Below are 20,350 nucleotides of genomic sequence, written 5' to 3'. Positions count from 1 at the left end.
CATTACTGCTGTCTGTCTCACTCCTCTCATCACTGCCCTCATATACTGTGCTGGAGTTTCATTCACTTCTCTCATCACTGCGCTCACCCTCGGTGCTGGAGCCTCATTTCTCATCATGCATTCCAATGAAGTCTCATTCATTCTCCCTATCACTGCCTTCTCACACCCCGATGGAGTCTCCCTGCTCATTGCCCTCACACACTGCGATGGCGTCTCATGCATTCCTTTCATCGCTGTGCTGGAGTCTCGCTCATTGTTCCCATCCCTTTTTCACCTTCTCACACTGCGGTGGCGTCTCCCTCCTCACTGCCCTCACACACTGCGATGGCGTCTCATGCATTCCTTTCATCGCTGCCCTGGCGTCCACGTTCTTGCCCATCCCTTTTCACAGTAGCCAGTGTGACCCTTGCTACGGGAATGATTCCCTTTTAAAAGAAAACACCTTTTCTAGGAACCGCTTTCCTGGAGAGCTGCGAGCGCAGCTGCGCCACCCCGTGGTCGGTCTGGCGCAAGGCATTGCACTCGTCAGGCCTACAGTGCAGCTGCCGATCCCAGGCCGGTGAGTCTTCCTTGCTCTAGGGCAGGCGCGGGGAGCAAGGTTTGAGAAATGTCCGTCCCGTTCCCCTCCAGTAATCGGAGCTGCAGCAGGCGGCTTGGGCCAGACCCGAAGGGCAGGGCGAAAAGGTTCCAGGGAGTGGCGACCGAGTCTCTGCCAGGTCACCAACCCGCAAGCTTTTCTGACCTTGCTGCTTTTACCCGGTTTGGAAAAAGGTGGAAGGTGGAGGCTGCAGCTGCTGCTGGACCCAGCCCAGTACCTTTTATTATTTCTTTTTTGTGTGTAAATTTAGTACATTGCCGCTGGTTCTACACAACTTGTTGTAGAGTTGGGAGGGAGATAGGGAGAGAGAGAGAATTGGGGGGGGGGGGTCTACAAAATTTCACGTTTTATTTCATTTATTTATAGGCTGCTTTAGCAAAACAAAAGTGAAAATCGGTGCTTTAAGGATCTGTAAAATCCCAAGCACAGCAGTGAGACAGGAATGGGGCAGGGGGCAAGCTGGAGGAGACATTTCCAGTCGTCTGATCTGCACAGGCAGGGGGGCTGCATTAGCACAGGCTTGAAACATAGGTGGGCACTGGCACCAGTCCGGTGTCATCCCATTCACTCATCTTCTCAGGGGCATTCATAATTCACTTAGCTTTAACCCCAGAGATTTAATATCCAAAGGGAGAAGGTAAACCTTTGGTGGACTCCCGTCCTGCTTGGATGTGATAAGAAAGGCCAGGGAGGCTTTAAATTCAACAGGGAAGGGGGGAATGTGGTAGTCTGGGGATGGAGGGTTGAGTCTAGGATCAACCCTGCTGCCTGAACCCTTAGAGACCTTCCCTAGGCAAAGAGTCCCTCCCCAGCAAGTCCGCATGACCCAGCCCCACTGCATGGCAGAGGAGGAATATGGGAGCCATTACAGTATGTAACTGATGGGGTGTGCACAGCCATGCAAGGTGCTACCCTCATTTTATTCTGTTTAATTTTTAAAAACGTATATTCTGCCTTTTGTGACTGGTCAGCCACTTCAGAGTAGGTTACAGTTAGGTACTGTACAGCTGTACAAAACATTGCTTTATTTATACGGCGCTGAGGCTCTGTATCGGGCATTATAGTATTTATACGGTGCTGACAATGTGCGTGGTGCTATATGGGACATTTATATACATAGCACTCTGACCCATACGGTGGAGAATCCCTAAGAAAAACCCCTTTTATGGGATTCCCCAGAGGCCACAAAGCTGGCTTTGTATATTTCTGCCAAACTATATTTTAAAAGTAAAGTTTCTAAACTCTGACTTTTTTTTTTTTATTAGATCTTATCAAATCTGCATGCAAACAGATAAACAGGTTACAGTCCGGGACCAAAACTTAAGAAATCTGAGTGACACAGATGAAAATAATACTTTATATGTGATCAGGAGAAATCCATCATAAGCTTTTAACAAATCAGCAATCAGCATTTGACACTCGAATTTAATATTCATTAAATTCCTATTCCTAGGCCAAAATTCCTGTAACTAATACCTAAGCATAAGCTTACCTCCTCCTCCTTGAGTTCTCCCGGTGCCGTTGAACAGGAGCAGGACACCCCCCCCCCCCACCCTCGGTAAAGGCCTCCAATGGGGTTGAGCAAGGCATGAATGCATCTGATTGAGGAGTGCTTGAGTCCCGTATAGGCCCCACAGAGCTTGCTGGAGCTGGCAGCACAGTTGGCACCTTTGAAACATTTCTGGTTTCGCTACAGCGCATACGGCTCCAGTGATGCAGCAAGACCTGATGACCCTATCAGCGCACCAAGGCTCAGCACTGTTGGCACATCTGGCGTCGTCGATGTGTCCCTGGTGCCATCGATGGGCCAGGTCTTGGAGTCCTTGACGCGTCAGGCCTCGGCACAAGAGCCTGTGACCCAGTCTTGGTGCAGCTGACGCTGCTGTTCATTGCATTTCCAGTTCCATCAACACGCAAAGAAAGCAGGAGGCCCTGAAAGGGATTTGCTTCACTTAATTGACCCCTATCTCCAGGGCAGTATTTCCATTGATGCTTCTGGAGCATAGATTTCGCCCTTTGTTCGGAGGTGCCACTGGTTTCCCAGTTGCTCCAGGAAGGGATGAATGTATGTTGGTTTCAGATGTTCTTCTCCCAACACCTAATCACAGGACACAGCAGCCCATAGTGTTGGTGAAGACTTTCTTTGCCTCACTGGCAGGTAGAGGTGAGAAGGGTACTCTTCAACCTCTTCTGTCCAGAATCTCAGCTTTGTTCCCCTAAGGTGGAGTCCCTCTAGCCTCCTCACCAAGGAGGATCCCATCAGAGAGCCCAAGGGTGGAGTCTAGTACCTGCCATTCTTCAGCCAGTCTAAGGACATTCTCTGGGACTGTTTCCCTCTGAGACTGTTTCCCTCTGAGGTCCCCACCCCAGTCACCTAAGTCAGCATTGGGGTTCCTGGGTTAGTGTTCCCTTACCCCTCAGATTGGAGGAAGGTTCAGGAATTCCCTCCAACACCCCTACCTGATCCTCTGGGACACTCCATCCCCAGAAGACCTCTCCTATGCCAAGATGTTGGATAAGTTTGGGGAAGGCCTTGGAGGTCCGCATTCACAAGATCAAGGACCCCCGTGCTGTAGTCTTCAACCTTCTCTGGATTCTGGAAACTCCGGTGGAGCCCGCAGCAATCTTGATCCACTTGACCCTGTGGGAATTACAAGCAAGAATATGGGATAACTCAGCATCTATCCCCCCAGTAGCCAGGAAGCTGGATCTTAAGTACAGGGTTCAGTAAACCCCGGGATTTGGGGTTGTACAGCTACCCCACTATTCGGTCGTAGTAGAATCCGCCCTAAAAGAAGCTAAGCCAATAAAAGATTTTCTCCAGCAAGCCAGCAGGTAACATTCCTAGATTGTTGTCGGACATCTTCAGGAAAAAGGTTTTCCAGAGCTTGATGCTAAATGCTTGCTTGGCAGCCCGCCAGTTTTACATGGTGCAGTACTTTCACAACTGCATCTGGAAGCTGAAGTTGCTTCTAGAGTCGGTGGAAGGAGACCAGCTGAGATAGCCACAGGTTCTTCGGGACACAGGGGAGGACGAGCATCGCTCCTTCACTTAGGATATGAACTGTTTGATAACTGCAGCCAGATCATCAGCAGCTGCCATTGGAACCCACCAAATAGCAAAACTTTATTTACCATAATATATCTAGCGTTCTAAGTGGTGTTCAAAATAAAACATTCATAATAAAAAAAACCTATTTAAACAACCAAAATAAACAATAATTATACACAAAACAGAGAGAACCTAGCAATACTGCTTATAGGCTGTTTAAACAGGAAATCCTTCAGTGGATAAACCTGGTTCCATTCTTAGATGTTGGTGGAAGTGATACATTGGCAGATGTACCAAGCTCAGGTGAACAGGGGTCAGCTTAGAACGGTGCCCACATCAAGGGCAGCACGTTTCTGTCTAGACTTGAACTACTATCCTCACTGAGACATCTGAACCTACTTTATCACTGACGGCAGCAAAAGACGAAATGGACCATCTAGTCTGCCCAGCAAGTTTCCTATGGTAGTAATTGCCGTTCCGTGCAGGTTATCCCCAAGCCTTATATATTAACGATGCCCTTGCCGCCAATTTCAGTGGTATCGTGGTATCGTGCTTCTAGCTTGTGGATGTGAAGAATGAGAGACATCAAACAAAGATGTCACAGCAGGCCCAAACCAAACCCGGGCCTAGTTTTTGACCACACTTGACTCCTAGACCTTGAATCCACCAGTGAGGGAAGAATTGGCCTTTACCTTGAAGGTGAGGAAAATCCACCAAGGATTGTTGGTTGCTCGAGATTGTGGAGTCTGCTTAGCATTTGTGCTTCTCCCACCTTCCACCACTACCTTAATTGTTCAACATTCTATCCTGATCTGTCTCACTGGATGGCTCCACCTCAGGATGAAGTCACTTCTGATCCAATGGGCAGTCCTAATACAGTGGACAACTTATTTACAGTCTATCACTGATCTGGCCTCCAGATCATAAACTCCGTAAAGGCTTATCGAGTGAGAGCCAAGGCTACCTACGTGACTCATCTGCAAGCTGTACCTATTGAAGACATTTTGCAAAGCTGAAACTTGGTCATCAGATCACACCTTCACGTCCCATTACTGTCAAGAAGTGACTGCAAATTTGGACAGTTTTGTGCAGCCTGTTCACCCAATAATCCACTCTTCATGGTGAGATCAGATCGCTTTATTCAGTAAGTACTGTGCTGCAACTCTTATCTTGGGATTCCCCATATGTCATAGCTAACTCAACCCTGCTTGTCGACAGAGTGAGCAAGTCTGCTTACTGTTAACAGGGTGGATGAATTAGCCATGCTTAATATCCACCCACCTCCCTGGAGAGTTGACTACCTAGCTGAAGCTAAGCTCTGCAATCCCCTGAGGAGCTCACGAGGCAGCACACATGCAGGAACTTCTATGCATGCTTAATAGAGCAAAAACTGTGACCTGAGGAAAAAAGGTCCATCTGGTACCGTCTGATTATGTCACCCATCTGTCATGGATAATTCATCCTGCTGTCTATGGAGAAATTTGGTTATGGTAAGCAAATTCGCTTTCCCCTGGTGCGGGAGAGAGAGAAACTTTTCATGCATGGAGCTTAGTACTGATTTGTTTTTGGTGGGGGTTAGGGGGATCTGGGTTCCTTCTTCATTTATGGGACAGAAGAGAACTGGGGGGTAGATTAGAGTGAATATGTGTGGTGTTTTGTTTTTTTCTCTCTTATACATATGCTTCATTTTCATTGTACGAGCTTATTACAGTTCCTGTATTTGTTTTCTTTATTAATGATAAAAAGATTTGATCTGGAGAATTAAGGAAAGGAGGGAAGGGGTGTAGTGGCTGAGGAACAGAGATACTGATTTATCCGAGCCCTCCGTGCAAGGCTTCACCCCCTCTTCTTCTCAGTCTTGAGTAGGAATTCAGGTTGTGAGCTCCAGCCTGGGATGTCCCAGGAGTTGTTGCACAAAGGCTAGAAAAATCGCTCATTTGGGGGGGGGGGGGGGGGGGGGGAGATTTTGTGAATCGTATTTGGATATTTTTATTCTAATCATTCCAAGTATTACTTTGCCAACCCATGGCACATTGGCCCAGCAATGAAATTAGCTGAATGTTTGGATCCACTTTGAAGAGGCTCACTGCCCCAGTCCTGAGGATTTTCCAGGCTGTCATCGCCCCCTCGGCCCCTGCACCATGAAGCTTGAGCTCCAGGGAGGAGGGGGGCAGAACGTAGGACGGGGAGATGCCCCCCCGGGGCATAGGCAGAGTTTGGGGAGGGGGCGGCCATGAGGGAGTGCTCCGTCTGCTAATGCTGACCCGGGCTCCCACTGCCCCCACCCCACTGGGAATAGGGAAGTCCGTCTTGGGGGGGGGAGGGAGGGGAAGCAGAGTAAGCCCTGGGGTCAGATACGGAGAAATGGCAAGAGCAGCCAACCAGAGGAAGGAAAATGCCCTCAGAATCTTAACATCCGAGGCAAGAATCACAGAAACGTCTCCTGGGAGGCTAAAAGAAGCATATTTTACATTTATTTATTGAATTTAAATGTACATGGATGTCAAAACCAACTAAATTATGTAGACCCTCCTTAATTCATTTTGATATTCTTGAGGAGATCTTGGTGGAGACGGGGTAAACTGCTGCCTGCTTCACTGCTCCAGCCATTATGAATCTGTATGAGTCTGGGGGCAGTGCTTGTATTGATTATGATCAAAGACCCATGCAGGTTTCACCTCCATAGACAAAGCAGGAGTTCGGCACAGGCAGCTGCAGAGTGGATCCTTATCTGAGCCCCATGCAGGCATCCCACTGCTGCATGTAAAGCAAGAGTATGGCACAGCAATGTTCCTTTTAAAATACGCGACCGCACAGCTTTCTTCCAGCAGCTGTGCGTCAGTGCCTGCAGGGCTGGGCCGGAGCCCATCCTGTGGCTGCCAGCTCCTCGATCTCCTCTGAGCCGACATTGCAAGCAAACTTCAAAACTCGTGAGCTGGCCCTTCCTCATGGTGCATGAGATCAGAAGCAGGAAGTGCTGGTCTGCGAGTTTTGAAGTTGCTCGCAGTTCTGGTACAGAAGATAAAGCAGTTGGCAGCCATGGGATGGGGATGTCTGAGAATGATGAGAGGGCATGCAGATGGGATACGGGGGGGATAATCTATGAGAACCATGAGGGGGTATCCAGATGGGATACAGGGATAATATATGAGAATTATGAGAGGGCATGGTGTACAGGGATAATCTATAAGAACTATGAGAGGGCTTGGGATACAGAAGTAATCTGAGAACCATGTGAGGGCATCCAAATGGGATACAGGAGTAATCTATGAGAGGGCATCCAGATGGGATACAGGGATAATCTGTAAGAATTAAGAAAGGCATCTAGATGGAAACACGGGGGGTAGGGGGGAATTTATGAGAACTATGAGAGGGTATTCAGATAGAATATGGGGGTAATATGGGTCATCAAGGGCAGGCAGTCCTGATTTTATACCTGAGTATGTATGGACTCTGAGGTCTGTCTGGGTAAATTAACCAGATAAATTTACCCAGTTAACTTAAACTAGATGTTCAGTGGCAAAACTGAGTCCTTGAATCTACCAAGGATGAAGCCTATGTTATCCAATGTATCCAGATAACGTAGGATTTAGCTCTGCCATGTCAAAAATTATCTACTAACTTAGCCAGAAAACGCAGGATACTGGCATTAGCCCTGCCCTGGAACACTCCGGAATGCCTCTAATGTATCTGAATAAGTTGAACCCATCTGTTTCTAACCACCAAGCCATTTCTTTGTTCACTTTCCTCTCTAAATCCTTGGAACAGTTGGGCTGTTTATCATCAAATGCAAGACTTCCTTGTCAACCGCCAGTGCCATTGACTCCTTCCAGCCCGGATTATGAACTTCTCATTCTGCCGAGATTGTCCTCCTTTATCTTGTAACCACTTGCATAAGGCTGGGAGTCCACAATCACCTACCAGCCATCTGCTTCTTGATCATTTTGCTGCTTTCAAAAGTGCTGATCTGTGGTACTAGGTACATTTTATATGCTGGAGTCTTTTCTCAGTAGATTTAGTGATTTTCTTCAGGTGGGAACTGGCAACATGGCCCAGGCAAGAGGAAGAGAGTGGAAGCAGAGGAGGCAGGGAAGCCATGAGCAAGGCTCAGCCTAGGCCAGGCCCCACACAATCAATAGGTTCCCTGAATCTCAGGCTCAGTGAGAAAGTGTTTTGCAGGATGTCTCAGCTCCTAACAGCCCAGCTAGCTAGGAGCTAGCTAAATAAATAAATAAATAAATAAATAAGATTTATTCTCTCTCTAGCTCTCTCCTTGTCTTGTGTTCTTCTTTCTGCTGCTGTCAGTTTGTCAAAGTGTAGGATGACAAAGATGCAACTCCTGCTTTTTGCTGAGGTCCATGGGACTGGATGAGAACCGACATGGAACAACCATTACGTTGCGTTACATACAGATTAGATGGTTTGCTATAGTCTGGTAGACCTAAGGTGGGAGCCTGGGCTAGAGTAGTTTTTAAAGCATCAAAGGCTTTCTGAAGCTCTTCAATCTTTTCAAGAGTATCAGATGTAGGGCCTCCAGGGGTGCTGCCGTAAGGGCATACTCATTGATCCATTGGTGAAAATATCCAGTATGATGTAGGAAGACTGTAGGCTGTCTGATTCTTTTTTGGGGAAGAGACACATAAAATAGAAGCAATTCAATCAGGGGCAACTGCATTAGTTTCGAGGGACAAGAAATGCCCTTGGACAAGTTGCAGTTTCTTAAGGTCCACCTTATGGCCTTTGTGAGTTAAGGTGGTGAGTAATGTCTGTGGAAAAGAGCAAAAGGTCATCTACATATTGTACCAATGTGCCTTGGAGGGTCACATCAGCCAAATCGTTTTGTAGAAGCTGGTTAAAGATGGGAGGACTTTCAGAGTAGCCCTGAGGTAGACAGATCCATGTATATTGTAATCCCCTATATACGAATGGAAATAAAAAGTAGGACTGGGGGTGTAATGGCACTGTAAAAAAAAGTTTCGGTAAGATTCATGACTGAATATATTATTGTGGGTGGTATGGTGGACAGGACTATGGCTGGATTAGGTACAATAGGAAAACAAGGAATCACATTCTATTTTAATTTTCCGTAAATCCTGGGTGAGGCACCACTTGCCATTGGGCTTAGGCACAGGCCAAATGGGAGTGTTAGTGCTAATATGAATTAGAATTCCTTGTGAGCAAGGAATGTATGATAGCTTTAATTCCTTCCTCTGTTTCTGGGCGGAGGGGATATTGGCATATATGCAGGAGCTGTGGTTGGATCCACCTTGATAAATACAGGGACAGCAGATTTTATTAATCCTACTTCTGTTTTCTGTTACCCACAAACAAAGGGAAATATGCAAAGATTGTATCAAGGCATCTCTTTCTTTCTGCTCAAGGTGTACTGGGGCAGAGTCAATGCAGCTTTGGTCTCCAGAGGGAAGAAACTGCAGGGCCTTTGAGGGAGTCAGGGTTATAGTTCCTGTATGACAATCAATCTTCAACTCCAGGGCTTGGAGAGCATCTAGGTCCAGAAGTGAAATGTAAAAGGAGGGGGTGACTAAAAAGGGAATAACTACTTGTGAGGGACTAACTGTAACTACCAATGGAGGTGTAAGAGAGCAAACAGCACTTTTATTCCCCACTCCCTTCACAAGTTGGGTCTATCCTGACAGTGGAGTCCTTATCCTATGATGGTCACTTACCATTGTAATTTCCACACTATAGTTTTGCTGCAAACTGATATGATGTCCCCACTAATATCGGTATAGAAAAGCCTATAAATAAATAAATAAATGAGGAGAGAATGCTGAGAGGAAAGCTTTCCAGGTCAAATTATATAGTTAAACCATTAGAAGTGAAGAAACTAGACAAAACAAAGTCTAGTTCTTTCACTTCTAATGGTTTAACTATAGAAGTACCAATACGAGAAATGCCCATGCATGCTCCCGCTCCCTAGTCAGCTGTAACTATTGAAATTTTGGGGCTGTATAGTGTCTTGGGTTCATGCTCTGTCAGGTAGAACTGGATGAGAAAATGAGTATCCTTATAGGTAGGTGACTCTCTCTCTCTCTTTCTCTCTCTCTCTGTCTCTGTCCAGGACCATGTCATAAGCATAACACATCATTGTTCCTAAGAGATAATGTATTAGTGAGAGCAATAATTATTTATAAAGACAGAGCAACTCAGTAATCAGACAAAATAATATTCAGCAAAAGAATTTGCTTATTATATATGAGTAAATTGCTCATTTATTCTTTGAGTAAAATTGATCATCATTTCTAAGATAGATACAGAAAAAAAAATGGTTAAACACACCAATACAAGTTAATGCCAGATCCCGGACTGCTATCCCCTGATGTATCAGAGATATGACAGCAGTAGTGAGCTCACAATTTTAAATGTATATATATCTTTTTCATTTGTCTAAATTTAGTGACTTATAGACTCATGAACTTATAAACAAAAAAACTCATTAAATTATTACTTTCATCTGTATTTTTTCATATACTCCTATGGAGTGAGATGTTTACATTTATTGGCAGTGTTTGTTTATATCTACTTTATCTAGTTATGCAGAGCTGGCTGTAAGCCAGAATTTAGCCGTAAATGGGCCCAAATCTTCATTTAGCCCAGATAAATTCTGAATTATCTGATAAAATGCTTTTGAATTTGGACCCCACAATGTTTTGTGCATATAAATCCTGGTTAATGCGCACAAATGGTGATTCAGGTCATGTTTTACGCGTGCAAATCGTGTTCTGCACAGCAATGTGCACCAACCCTGTTTCATATGCAGAAAATATAATTTGGGGAAGAAAATGTTGGAAATTACTTGCTGTGGTTTACATGGGTCTGTCTTTGTAACTGTACAAATATTTGGCTACTGTATTTGTACTTTTGCTTGTTTAATAAACTATCAATTATTAAAAAATAAATAAATTTAGCAGAAATCATGTTTTCTATGCATAACTGCTGAATACAGGAGCCACACACCCTGATCTCCAGGTTCAGCCTCAGAAACCTTACCTCTGTCCAGAAGTTACATTTTCAGTGTTATGAAGACCCACGTTAAGCCTGCGCACATCTCTGTGATAGCTATTGTCTTGATTAATGTGGGATTTGGATGGCGGTGCACTAATTTGTGCATACAGTTTCACTCATGGCTGTGTGCACGTTTTTTTTTGTTGTTTTTTTTTGCGGTAACCTCCCTGTTGCATCGGGAGTGAAGTTGTGTGCGCAAAAAAAACGGACGCATAGCCCAGTGTGCATTTTATTACATCGGGACCTAGGTTTGCACCTGAGGCCATGGAGGGTGAAGCAACTTGCCCGGTTGCATCAGTGGGGGAAAGCAGGATTTGAAGCCAGGCTTTCCTGATTCTCAGCCTGTTGCTCTAACCACTTGTCATGTTGTGAAATCAGCACACCAAGTCCCATAATGCACTAGGGAGAGGGAACTGGTCACAAAATCAGGACTAGGCCTAAAGTCCCTCTAGGATCTGCCTGACATTTCTGGTCATTTTTACAGGCGTTTGGGATTCAGTGTCTGTGCCTAACAATAATGCTGCAGGGTTTTTCTTTTATTTAGTGTGTGCATGAGGTTTGGAAAGATGCATGATGGAGGCACCAGATCCATGGGGCAGGAGGGGAGAGAATCCCCAGAGGAGAGTTGCTGGACTGAGGAGTGTTCAGAGGAGGAGGAGGAATGGGACTATATCTCGGAAGAAGAGAGGAGCCATGGGTCTCAGCAGCCACTGGGGAGGGACAGCTGGTGAGATTGCTATACCTTATTGTGTGGGTGTAGCTCTCTCTCTCTTTGTCTTTCCTGTATGTATCTCTCTCTTTCTTCTGTGTGTCTTTCTCTTCCTCTCTCTGTATCTTCCTCTCTCTCTGTCTTGGTACCTCTTCTTCATCTCTGCCTCTTTTTTTCTTTCTCTTCCTCCATCATATACCCTGCATTTAGTGAGTATTTTTATTATTGAATTGATATGGCAGAGAATGAGGCATCACCTAATCCCGCCTAGCACAGTGACTCTGATATAAGCAGGTAACAAATGTTTTTAAATAATCAATCATCTGTTTTCTCAGTTTTGGAAGATTCTCTTTAGAATATTTGAAGGTGATCTGGGTTGGGGACAGAGTTTTTTTTAAATGATATCCCCTTCCAGGGGTGGGAAAGAGGAAGAGCATGGTAGTGTTGGTGTTTATAAATATTATTTTGTATGGAAAGTGAATAATTTGTATTCCCAGTGTTCACAGGTCCTTGTTTGTGTTTTGATTGAACTGTTGCTGTTCTCTGATTTTTGGTCTACTGTTTAAACGTGCCGAGAAATAAAATACATAATCGGGAGCAATATTTAGCTTCATTGCACTGCTTCCTCCTATGTTCCCTGCTGCAGGCTGCCGGGAGTTGGCAGGCTACACACCAGCCTCCAGTGGCCGGAGGGGTTTAAAGGGCCCAGGGGGTCTCAGCTGGGGTCCCACCCCCGTCTCTTTCCCCTTGACTGTTTTGAAGGAAGAGCTACTTCTCCCCTGCATGAAGGTAAAGAAAGCACAGCAAACCCATTCTTTAACCTGCCGACACATCTACCTCCATCGACTCTATGTGCCCATGACCTCGAGCGAGTCACTTTGTCTCTCTGTGCCTCAGCTCATGCCACTAACTACTTGTTCTTCTCTCCCCTCTTTTTTTTTTTACAATTTCTCATGTAATTTGAGCCCCAGTGTTGTCACACCAAGCACCCTAGAGGTGGCTGAATCTTGAAATATTAAATGGGACAGTGCTGTATCAGAGTAATATTGATGCCCAGAATCTGTCCCTTCTGTTGCAGTCTCTGCATCTGTTACAGACAGGTCACTACACGTTATCACCTGGTCCCTCACTCAGAGACCAGAAGCTGCTGCTGGGCTTGAGAGATACAGAGTTCCTTTTTTTTTTTTGATAAGTGAAGTTTGTCCATTTGATCTGCTCAGTTATTCTCTCTTCTCCCTGTTTTTCTCTTGCCTAAGTTCTCCAGCCTAGATTGAGGCTAGGAGGAACCCATGCTGAGGCACACCTGGCCTGCACCGTCCCGCCAACAGTCTATTGCACCAGTAAGAAAGATATGGGGACCGGTAGGAAGCCGAAGGCCTCGGCTCTTGACTGCTGGCAGGCGAAGGTAAGCAAATGTGAGAAGGCTTGACCCAACCAGGGTTAGAACTTGCTGACTTGACAATCTAATGCTGGAGATAAGAGGATACTGCTATCAGTTAGGAAGACCACGCCGTAGCCTCAGCTGTGGTTCACGTCTCTGACCACCAGAGTGAGTGTGTCATGGGCAACCGGTGCAGACGTTTTATAGAAATTAATAAGAGATTGCACTGGGCCTAAAACTCCAACACATCGCCTGTTGGGAAATCAGAACAAGCTGGATTGCTGCTGATCCCCCACACAAACTACATGCTAGCAGAATATCTCCCTTCGGTCACACACGCTAAGAACAGATGGACCTTCGATCAATGCAGAGTAAGGGTCCACAAATTACAAGTAGAAACATGCAGCCAAAAACTGAGCTAGAAACTGCAAGAAGCCAGACTCTGCCTGCAGTGCAACACCAGAGAAAAGAGAAACAGGAATGTATTCCCTCCTGTACTGTGCAAATTCCAAAGACAAGAAAAATGCACATGACCAAAAGAGAGAGAGAGAGAGAATCAAAGACTCCCCTCAAAAGAATGCGTAGAAAGAAAGATTAACAAATAAAACCAAAAATATAAGGCAATACCTTCCCACAAAAGAATGAGCAGGTAAAACTGTGTATAATCCTGCAGGGAAACGGGAGAAAAATCTGGCTGTATCCCGCCAGAAAAGTAACCTGACCAGAGACCTTCCTGAGTGGCACCAGATCCGGGAAGTGACCGCCTTCTTGTCCTCTCCATCCTTTGTTTTATTATAGTGATGTCTTTTTCCTTTTCTTTGGGAGTGATTATCACGCGGCGGGCCTAGTCGCGGACCGGGCGGTCACCTTTAACGCTTGGAGCTTCCACACGTTTTCAAAAAGAAACCGCTTGGACTATTGGTCTTTGAAAGTTAGTGAGTGCAACATACTCCCATCTGTGCTTTGCGACTGCGGTTTTGTGCAGGTAGCGGGAAGAGGGCAGGGTGCAGAATCGAGAGGGTACATTTGAAATTTGAATGCGCGCACGTGCTGTCAGCGACACCTGCCTGTTATCCTCAGGAAGGAGGTTCATTTATAGGTAGGGCTTCAGATTTTAGGTTTTAATTGAGAAATGCCTGATAGAAAAATAATGAAATAGGTGCTTATTGGTTAAACACCAGGAAAAATACCCTTTCCCATAGTACTCGCTTGCCCCCTCCATTCGCATGTCTTAGTTGTCCATTCTGTTTCTGTCCCTCTTCCAGGCTGACTCCTCCTCGGTGACACAAATGGATGCATTTAATTCAGTCGGAAAAGTAGTACCTGTGCCACGAAAACACTTATTTTTCGTACTTTCAAACAATCTCAAATTAGCCGGAAAATTAAACGCATGCGTTTATTTATTTATTTAGGCATTTTGTATACCATCGTTCCAAGAGAAGAACACAACGGTTTACAAAAGCAACATTCACATTTGTAGGTCAACACAACATCGTAACAAGTTAACTAGATGGTTAAAATAATAATTTGTGATAAGTTCCCTTTCAGTAGCCTTCGCAAAGTAGTTGGTGAGTTGTCTTAACACGCTTCACGTCTCTCAATAATCGTCGCTCGTTCACCTAATGGGATCTGTGTATTTAGTACCGTCATTTTCTGCAAGTTGTCTTATGTTAGATCTTGCACATTTTTGAAGAGCCATGTTTTCAGCTCACGTTTTCAGCTCTTTCTTTCTACTACTAGTCGTAAAGACTGGTAGACAGTTCCACAACTTGGGGCCTGCCATGGAAAACATTTGGTTTCTTATTTGCATGAGATGAGTGCTCCGCAGAGTAGGTATGGTTACTAGTCCTTTGAGGTGCGAGCTTAGTGTTCGCTGTGGTGTGCATGGTTGGAGAGTCATGTGTAATAAGCAGGAGTTTGTCATCGATGATGCTGAAAATTAGTGTTAGTACTTCCTAGTGGATCCTAGATTGCATTGGCTATCAGCGAGGAGGCGATGTGGTCAGATTTCCTTGCCCCTAATGAGTCTTGCTGAGGCATTTTGTAGTAACTGTAGTGGTTTTAATAGTCCTGAGGGTAGGCCTAGTAATAGGGAGTTGCAGTAATCTAAGTGTGAGAATGTTAGCGTTTGTAGGACAGTGCAGAAGTCCTGGAATGTTAGTAAGGGTTTCAACCGATGTAATATATAAATACATAAGAACAGAAGCCTTAATTATAGGCAAATGGACTTCTGAGCTATAATATTGTCTTCCCCTTCCCCTCCTCCCCCTGCTACTTACACTTCCCTGGAGGTCAGAATGACCTGAAGGAAGGGGGGGCCCTGAGGCCTTAAAATCTCACCACATCCGTGTACATGTTCTCGGCTAATGGATGTCTCAGCCTTCTTGTATTTCACACCCATACACAAACAGAAATACAGACATGTCAAGTTTAGTGGCTCAGTAGAGGCTATAATGTCACGCATGACATCACACACACGTCCATAGACTGACAGGAAGAACCAATCCGTTCCTGCTTCCAGAGCTCAGTAAGAAGTTTGAAAAAAAAATAACTTTCATGGCGAAGTAATGCCTCGCACAGGTAGGCTGAATTCCGCCTGCGAACAAACCGAGGCTGACACCTCTTTCACGCTCTCCTTGGCCTCACGGTTACAGCTGGGAGTTGGGGCGCCATCAAGCTTAGGCGCCCCCTATCCAGCAAATCTGTCCGAGTTGCACCTCTCCTTGTGCGGCAGGGGGGCCGCAATGCTGCTGTGATGACCCCCCCCCCCAGTTCCCGCCTGTGGTCCCTAAGGATCCTTTGCCTGTGGGAGGAGCGTCAGCTAAACCTGCTCAGTCCCAAAATGGTGCCTCGTCCCCTTTTCCAGCTCTCTTTCTCTGCCCCCCCCCCTCGAAGACTTGCTGATGCTTCCTCTGGGCTTGGCCCTGTCTTGCTGCCCTGGATTTTTACTTTCCTATTGCTAAAGCCTACCCACCCTATTCCTTGCCCATGCTCGGCGACAGCATCCCCTGGGCTGGGCCTGCTATAGAAGTGTCTGGACTTCTTGCATGTTATTCAACCTTAAGACCCCCTCCTAATGGGGAGTATCTAAACCCCCCTCCCACTACATCTCCTCTCTGACATCATGCTTGTGTGTCTGTGGTGACACATACCCCATGAGTAAGGAATAGGTTTAGGATCTCTTTATGCATACAAAACAGCTTTATGCAAATACACCTTGTAAATATTCAGCGTACCTGCCTTTTAGGATGTACTGTGGAAGTCATTGGTTAATTAATACATCTCTTGGTGTTTTGTTCTCTAGGCTCCTTCACCAGGCATTGGGGGCTTGTTCTCTAGTCGGATCCTGTCACACCCCTCTTTCATATCATATTACACTGCAGTGGCCATCCTTCAGCGCTCCCAGGGACCATTTGAAAGCACCTATGAGGCTCCAGCTGCCAATGTGGACCATGCCAACCAAGGGCCTGTGGGAGAAGACATATATGGAGCAAGTAAGACCACAGGAGTCAATTCAGGAAGGAATAAGGCAGGGAGAAGCCTCACTTGGAAGGTCCCCTGATGAGAGCCAGTTGGGGAGGAAATGGTGGAGAGGTCTAATAGTAGAGGGAGGATCCCTGATGAGAGCCAGTTGGGGAGGAAATGGTGGAGAGGTCTAATAGTAGAGGGAGGATCCCTGATGAGAGCTGGATGGGGAGGAATCAGGGGTGAGGCTTTGCAGAAGATGATAGATATAAAAATATCTCCAAAAGGATAAAGATGGGGTGAAAGTGATCCAGCGGAGGGTTATCAAAATGGTAATGGGGTCTGCACGAAAAGCCATAAATATATATATTCTGTAGACGAGAGATATAATAGACATTCAAATATTTCAAAATATAAATCAAGCACAAGAAGCAGACCTATTTTAGAAGAAAGAATGTTCTAGAACAGGTCACATGAGACTAGGAAACAACATCAAAAAGTATTTCTTCATAGAAAGGTTAGTGGATGCATGGAACAGCCTATTAGGGGAGGTGTTAGAGATGATAACAATTCATATGAAATAATATCTGAAAGAGATCCAAATGATTCGTCCAGACTGCCCAGTGTGGAAATGAGCGGTGATTCCCACAGGCCTGGAGACAAACTAATCTGATTCTAGCCTTACTTAAAACAGTATACCTGTATTACAGCTTCACACATGCACAACAGTAGGCTGCCTTCCATTCAGAACAATGTACTCTCTTTACTTACAGTTCAGTACTGCTTCCCTCAGTACTCACAGTCCAACTTTGTCTCAGCTCAGTTACGTTGCAGGAGTTGCCTTCCTCCTGGAGACCTGAGCCTGGTCTGGTTATCCCCACCTGGATCCCAGCTCTTATTCCCCAGTCTCTGGTTATGATCTCTGAGCCCCTCCTCCCCCGCAGGATCCCGCCCATAGAGCATACTCTCCTTGGTGGATTTAAGGTGGACCAGATGTCTAGCCTGGTCCTGCACAGGTAAATAGGGGAACACTAGGGGCACTCTCTCACACCTCAGCAAGTTGCTTAGTATATTTCAAGTTCCTGCTCTGTCTCTTTTAATTATCTCTGAAGAATTATCTTTTCAATATAGCTTTTTGAGGTATTGAGTTATTTTCTCTTTTTGTGTGTTTGTTTCTGTAGACATTGTGACCGCTGCGGGAGACTCAGCTTATGGTCAGTTTACCCTTTTATTTTCCCTCCTTTCTACTGCTTTTCCCCTATTCCTTCCTGGTTTCCCCTTAATCCTCCTTGCATGCTTTTCATTTTTTCAAGGTTTATCTCTGCTGTTAGAAAAAAAGTAACATTATTGCAGGTGGTAAAAAAAAAAAAGTGGAGATGGGAAATTGATTATGTGTGCGGCGATTATTAATGAAATTATTAATTACACGTACGGAGGGGAGCCCAGCCAGAGGTGAAAACACATCCTTTGCTTCACATCCTCAGCGTCTGTCTGTCTGCCGTCCTCCTCCTCAACAGGCTTTTTATCAAAATGTGAAATTTAAGAAAGAATCATTGCTTCCAAAGGCTGCAGTGGGTTCGTGGTTTTTTTTTTTTTTAGTTTACTCTTCCTGAGTGCAGCTTGGGCCACTCAGAGCTCTGCCATTCTCGAGCTGTGTCCCTCATACTTAATCCCTCTTGGAATTAACAGTTCCACTAATAATCGCAATCACTTTTTAAGATAAGAGCCTTTGTGCTCGTCGTGCTGCCAGCAGGTTCCATTTTTCCCTGGGCAGGCCTGGTTCCATCCTTGTTGCATGCATGGCGCTGTAGCTCCTGCTTTTTAGTAGGGAAATCTGAACTACAACAGGTAAAACCCAGGACTGGATCCGCCCATCCTGGGATAGGCACAGAGGGACCCAGTTAGAAAGAAGTGAAGGGCTAAGGCAGTTAGTATAGCTGTGTTTAAAAAAGGATTGGATAAGTTCTTGGAGGAGAAGTCCATTACCTGCTATTAAGTTCACTTAGAGAATAGCCACTGCCATTAGCAATGGTTACATGGAATAGACTTAGTTTTTGGGTACTTGCCAGGTTCTTATGGCCTGGATTGGCCACTGTTGGAAACAGGATGCTGGGCTTGATGGACCCTTGGTCTGACCCAGTATGGCATGTTCTTATGTTCTTATGTTCTTATTTCACCGGGCAGGGTGGATGGGCCTGCCCATTCCTCACCTGCTGTCATGTTCTGTGTTTCTCTTTCAGTTCTTCCTATTAATCACAGCGATTTCTTCTACACGGACCCGCTGATGGCCCCCGGACACAGAATCTACAATTGCCTCTCACCTCAGTCACAGCAGGTGAGACAGAAATAGGGTTACAGCCAGGAACCAGGAATTGCGAAAACCTGGGTTCTGAGCCTGGTTTTGTCCCTGACTGCATGAGTGACCTCGGAGGAGTCCCTGTGCCTGTACAGAATGTGACCTCAGGCTACCTCCTCAGAGAGACAGTGTTGGCTAGGATCCGTGCTCCATTATGATCTTGTTTCTGGGATATTTTGCAGGTCTTCCGATGCTTCCACCTTAACACCCCTCCTCCCATTATGTCCTTCTGTGAACAAAGTGCTCCCAGAAGGCCTCCGTCATGCATCGACTTCCCATTCTTCTGCAGAGCCAAAAACATCTGGCACCGTTGCTGCTTGCACCAAGTGGCTCTCTGTGGCTGAACACGATGCTGTGAGTGCACTCCTGGACATGACAAGCCAAGGTACTGCCTGTGCCCAGCCTGGACTGGGCTTGGAGCCCACAGTTCCAAGCCCCAAGACCTATAGCACTATCAAGGAGCTACCACTCACTTCCCAAGATGTCTTTCAGCAAATATGGGCAATGTCGCCTCCTTGCGAAATGGAAGTCAAGCCTGTAAATCTTCAGCCTCGGAGTCCTTTTGAGCACCGTCAGGTGGCCAGATTTGCTTCCGTACCCTGTGAACAGGCACAGCCGCTGCTAGAGGGCGAAAGCTTCAGGATAATTCAGGACAGTGGCCAAGAGCTGTGGCAGGGATTCCGGAGCCAGGAAGTGTGCGGAAGGGCTGGAAGCCCAGACAAAACTGGCTTTGACTCACTTGAGGAACATCGAGGTGCAGCAGCTCATGCTACGTCAGTAGATCTCAGGAACCAGAACAAGGAAGCCCCAGATGCACAGGGATCACTGGAAGTTGCAGCTCGGGAGACCATTCTAGAAGGCCTCGATGCACCACTCACGGGCCGTGCTCATTCAGGGCAATACTCCCCATCCGAACACATTGCCGTTAGTGCCTTGCTGGATCTTCAGCTCTTTGAGATCCATGGATTGTCAGATGCACCATTGTTGTCCACAGTGTCACATGGGTTCAATGGAAGCCCAGAGAGCACTTGGTTAAGACATGGAGGGACAGGAAATTTGCCAGCGGGAGAAATGTAGCCGTTTCATAGACTTACTCTGGACTCTAAGCTCTTGCACTATGCCCTTGACCTTTGAATTTGGCATCTCCTGGTAAAGACAGCAGTTTGCCTTGAGGACCCAGCCAAGTTTATGCTACCTCTCACCTCAAATGATCCAGGAATCACAGAAGACCTAGCTCTGCCCTGAATAGCTGACGAAGGCTGCTGGAAGGAGATCACGCACTGGTAACCCAGATGTTCCAGGTGTGCTCTGTGCACTTTACTCAGGAATACACTACAAACCTTCCTCCCCTCTAAAAGGAACACTCATCCCTTCTGCACAGTCCCTGCTGTTCCATGATATCGAGTGTTACCGACCCTCCTGTTTCAGTCCCTGCTGTCTCATGATATCGAGTGTTACCGACCCTCCTGTTTCAGTCCCTGCTGTCTCATGATATCGAGTGTTACCGACCCTCCTGTTTCAGTCCCTGCTGTCTCATGATATCGAGTGTTACAGACCCTCCTGTTTCAGTCCCTGCTGTCTCATGATATCGAGTGTTACCGACCCTCCTGTTTCAGTCCCTGCTGTCTCATGATATCGAGTGTTACCGACCCTCCTGTTTCAGTCCCTGCTGTCTCATGATATCGAGTGTTACCGACCCTCCTGTTTCAGTCCCTGCTGTCTCATGATATCGAGTGTTACCGACCCTCCTGTTTCAGTCCCTG

At 46.1% G+C, this 20,350-nt stretch overlaps 1 protein-coding gene across 1 annotated transcript; it reads left to right on the top strand.

Annotated features, from left to right (window-relative positions):
- The first annotated feature begins 337 nt into the window (after positions 1–337).
- Positions 338–18,958, top strand: LOC115078640. Its single transcript, XM_029581581.1, has 8 exons — positions 338–559; positions 11,221–11,403; positions 12,032–12,174; positions 12,642–12,790; positions 16,071–16,260; positions 17,413–17,445; positions 18,472–18,566; positions 18,770–18,958. Exons 2-8 carry the CDS (start codon positions 11,228–11,230, stop codon positions 18,929–18,931), a joined length of 948 nt encoding a protein of 315 aa, XP_029437441.1. The 5' UTR covers positions 338–559; positions 11,221–11,227; the 3' UTR covers positions 18,932–18,958.
- Positions 18,959–20,350: the final 1,392 nt, after the last annotated feature.

This window comes from Rhinatrema bivittatum, chromosome 16 (genome assembly GCF_901001135.1).
Source record: "Rhinatrema bivittatum chromosome 16, aRhiBiv1.1, whole genome shotgun sequence".
In the NCBI taxonomy this organism is placed as follows: domain Eukaryota; kingdom Metazoa; phylum Chordata; class Amphibia; order Gymnophiona; family Rhinatrematidae; genus Rhinatrema; species Rhinatrema bivittatum.
This window is presented reverse-complemented; position numbering and strand designations above follow the sequence as displayed.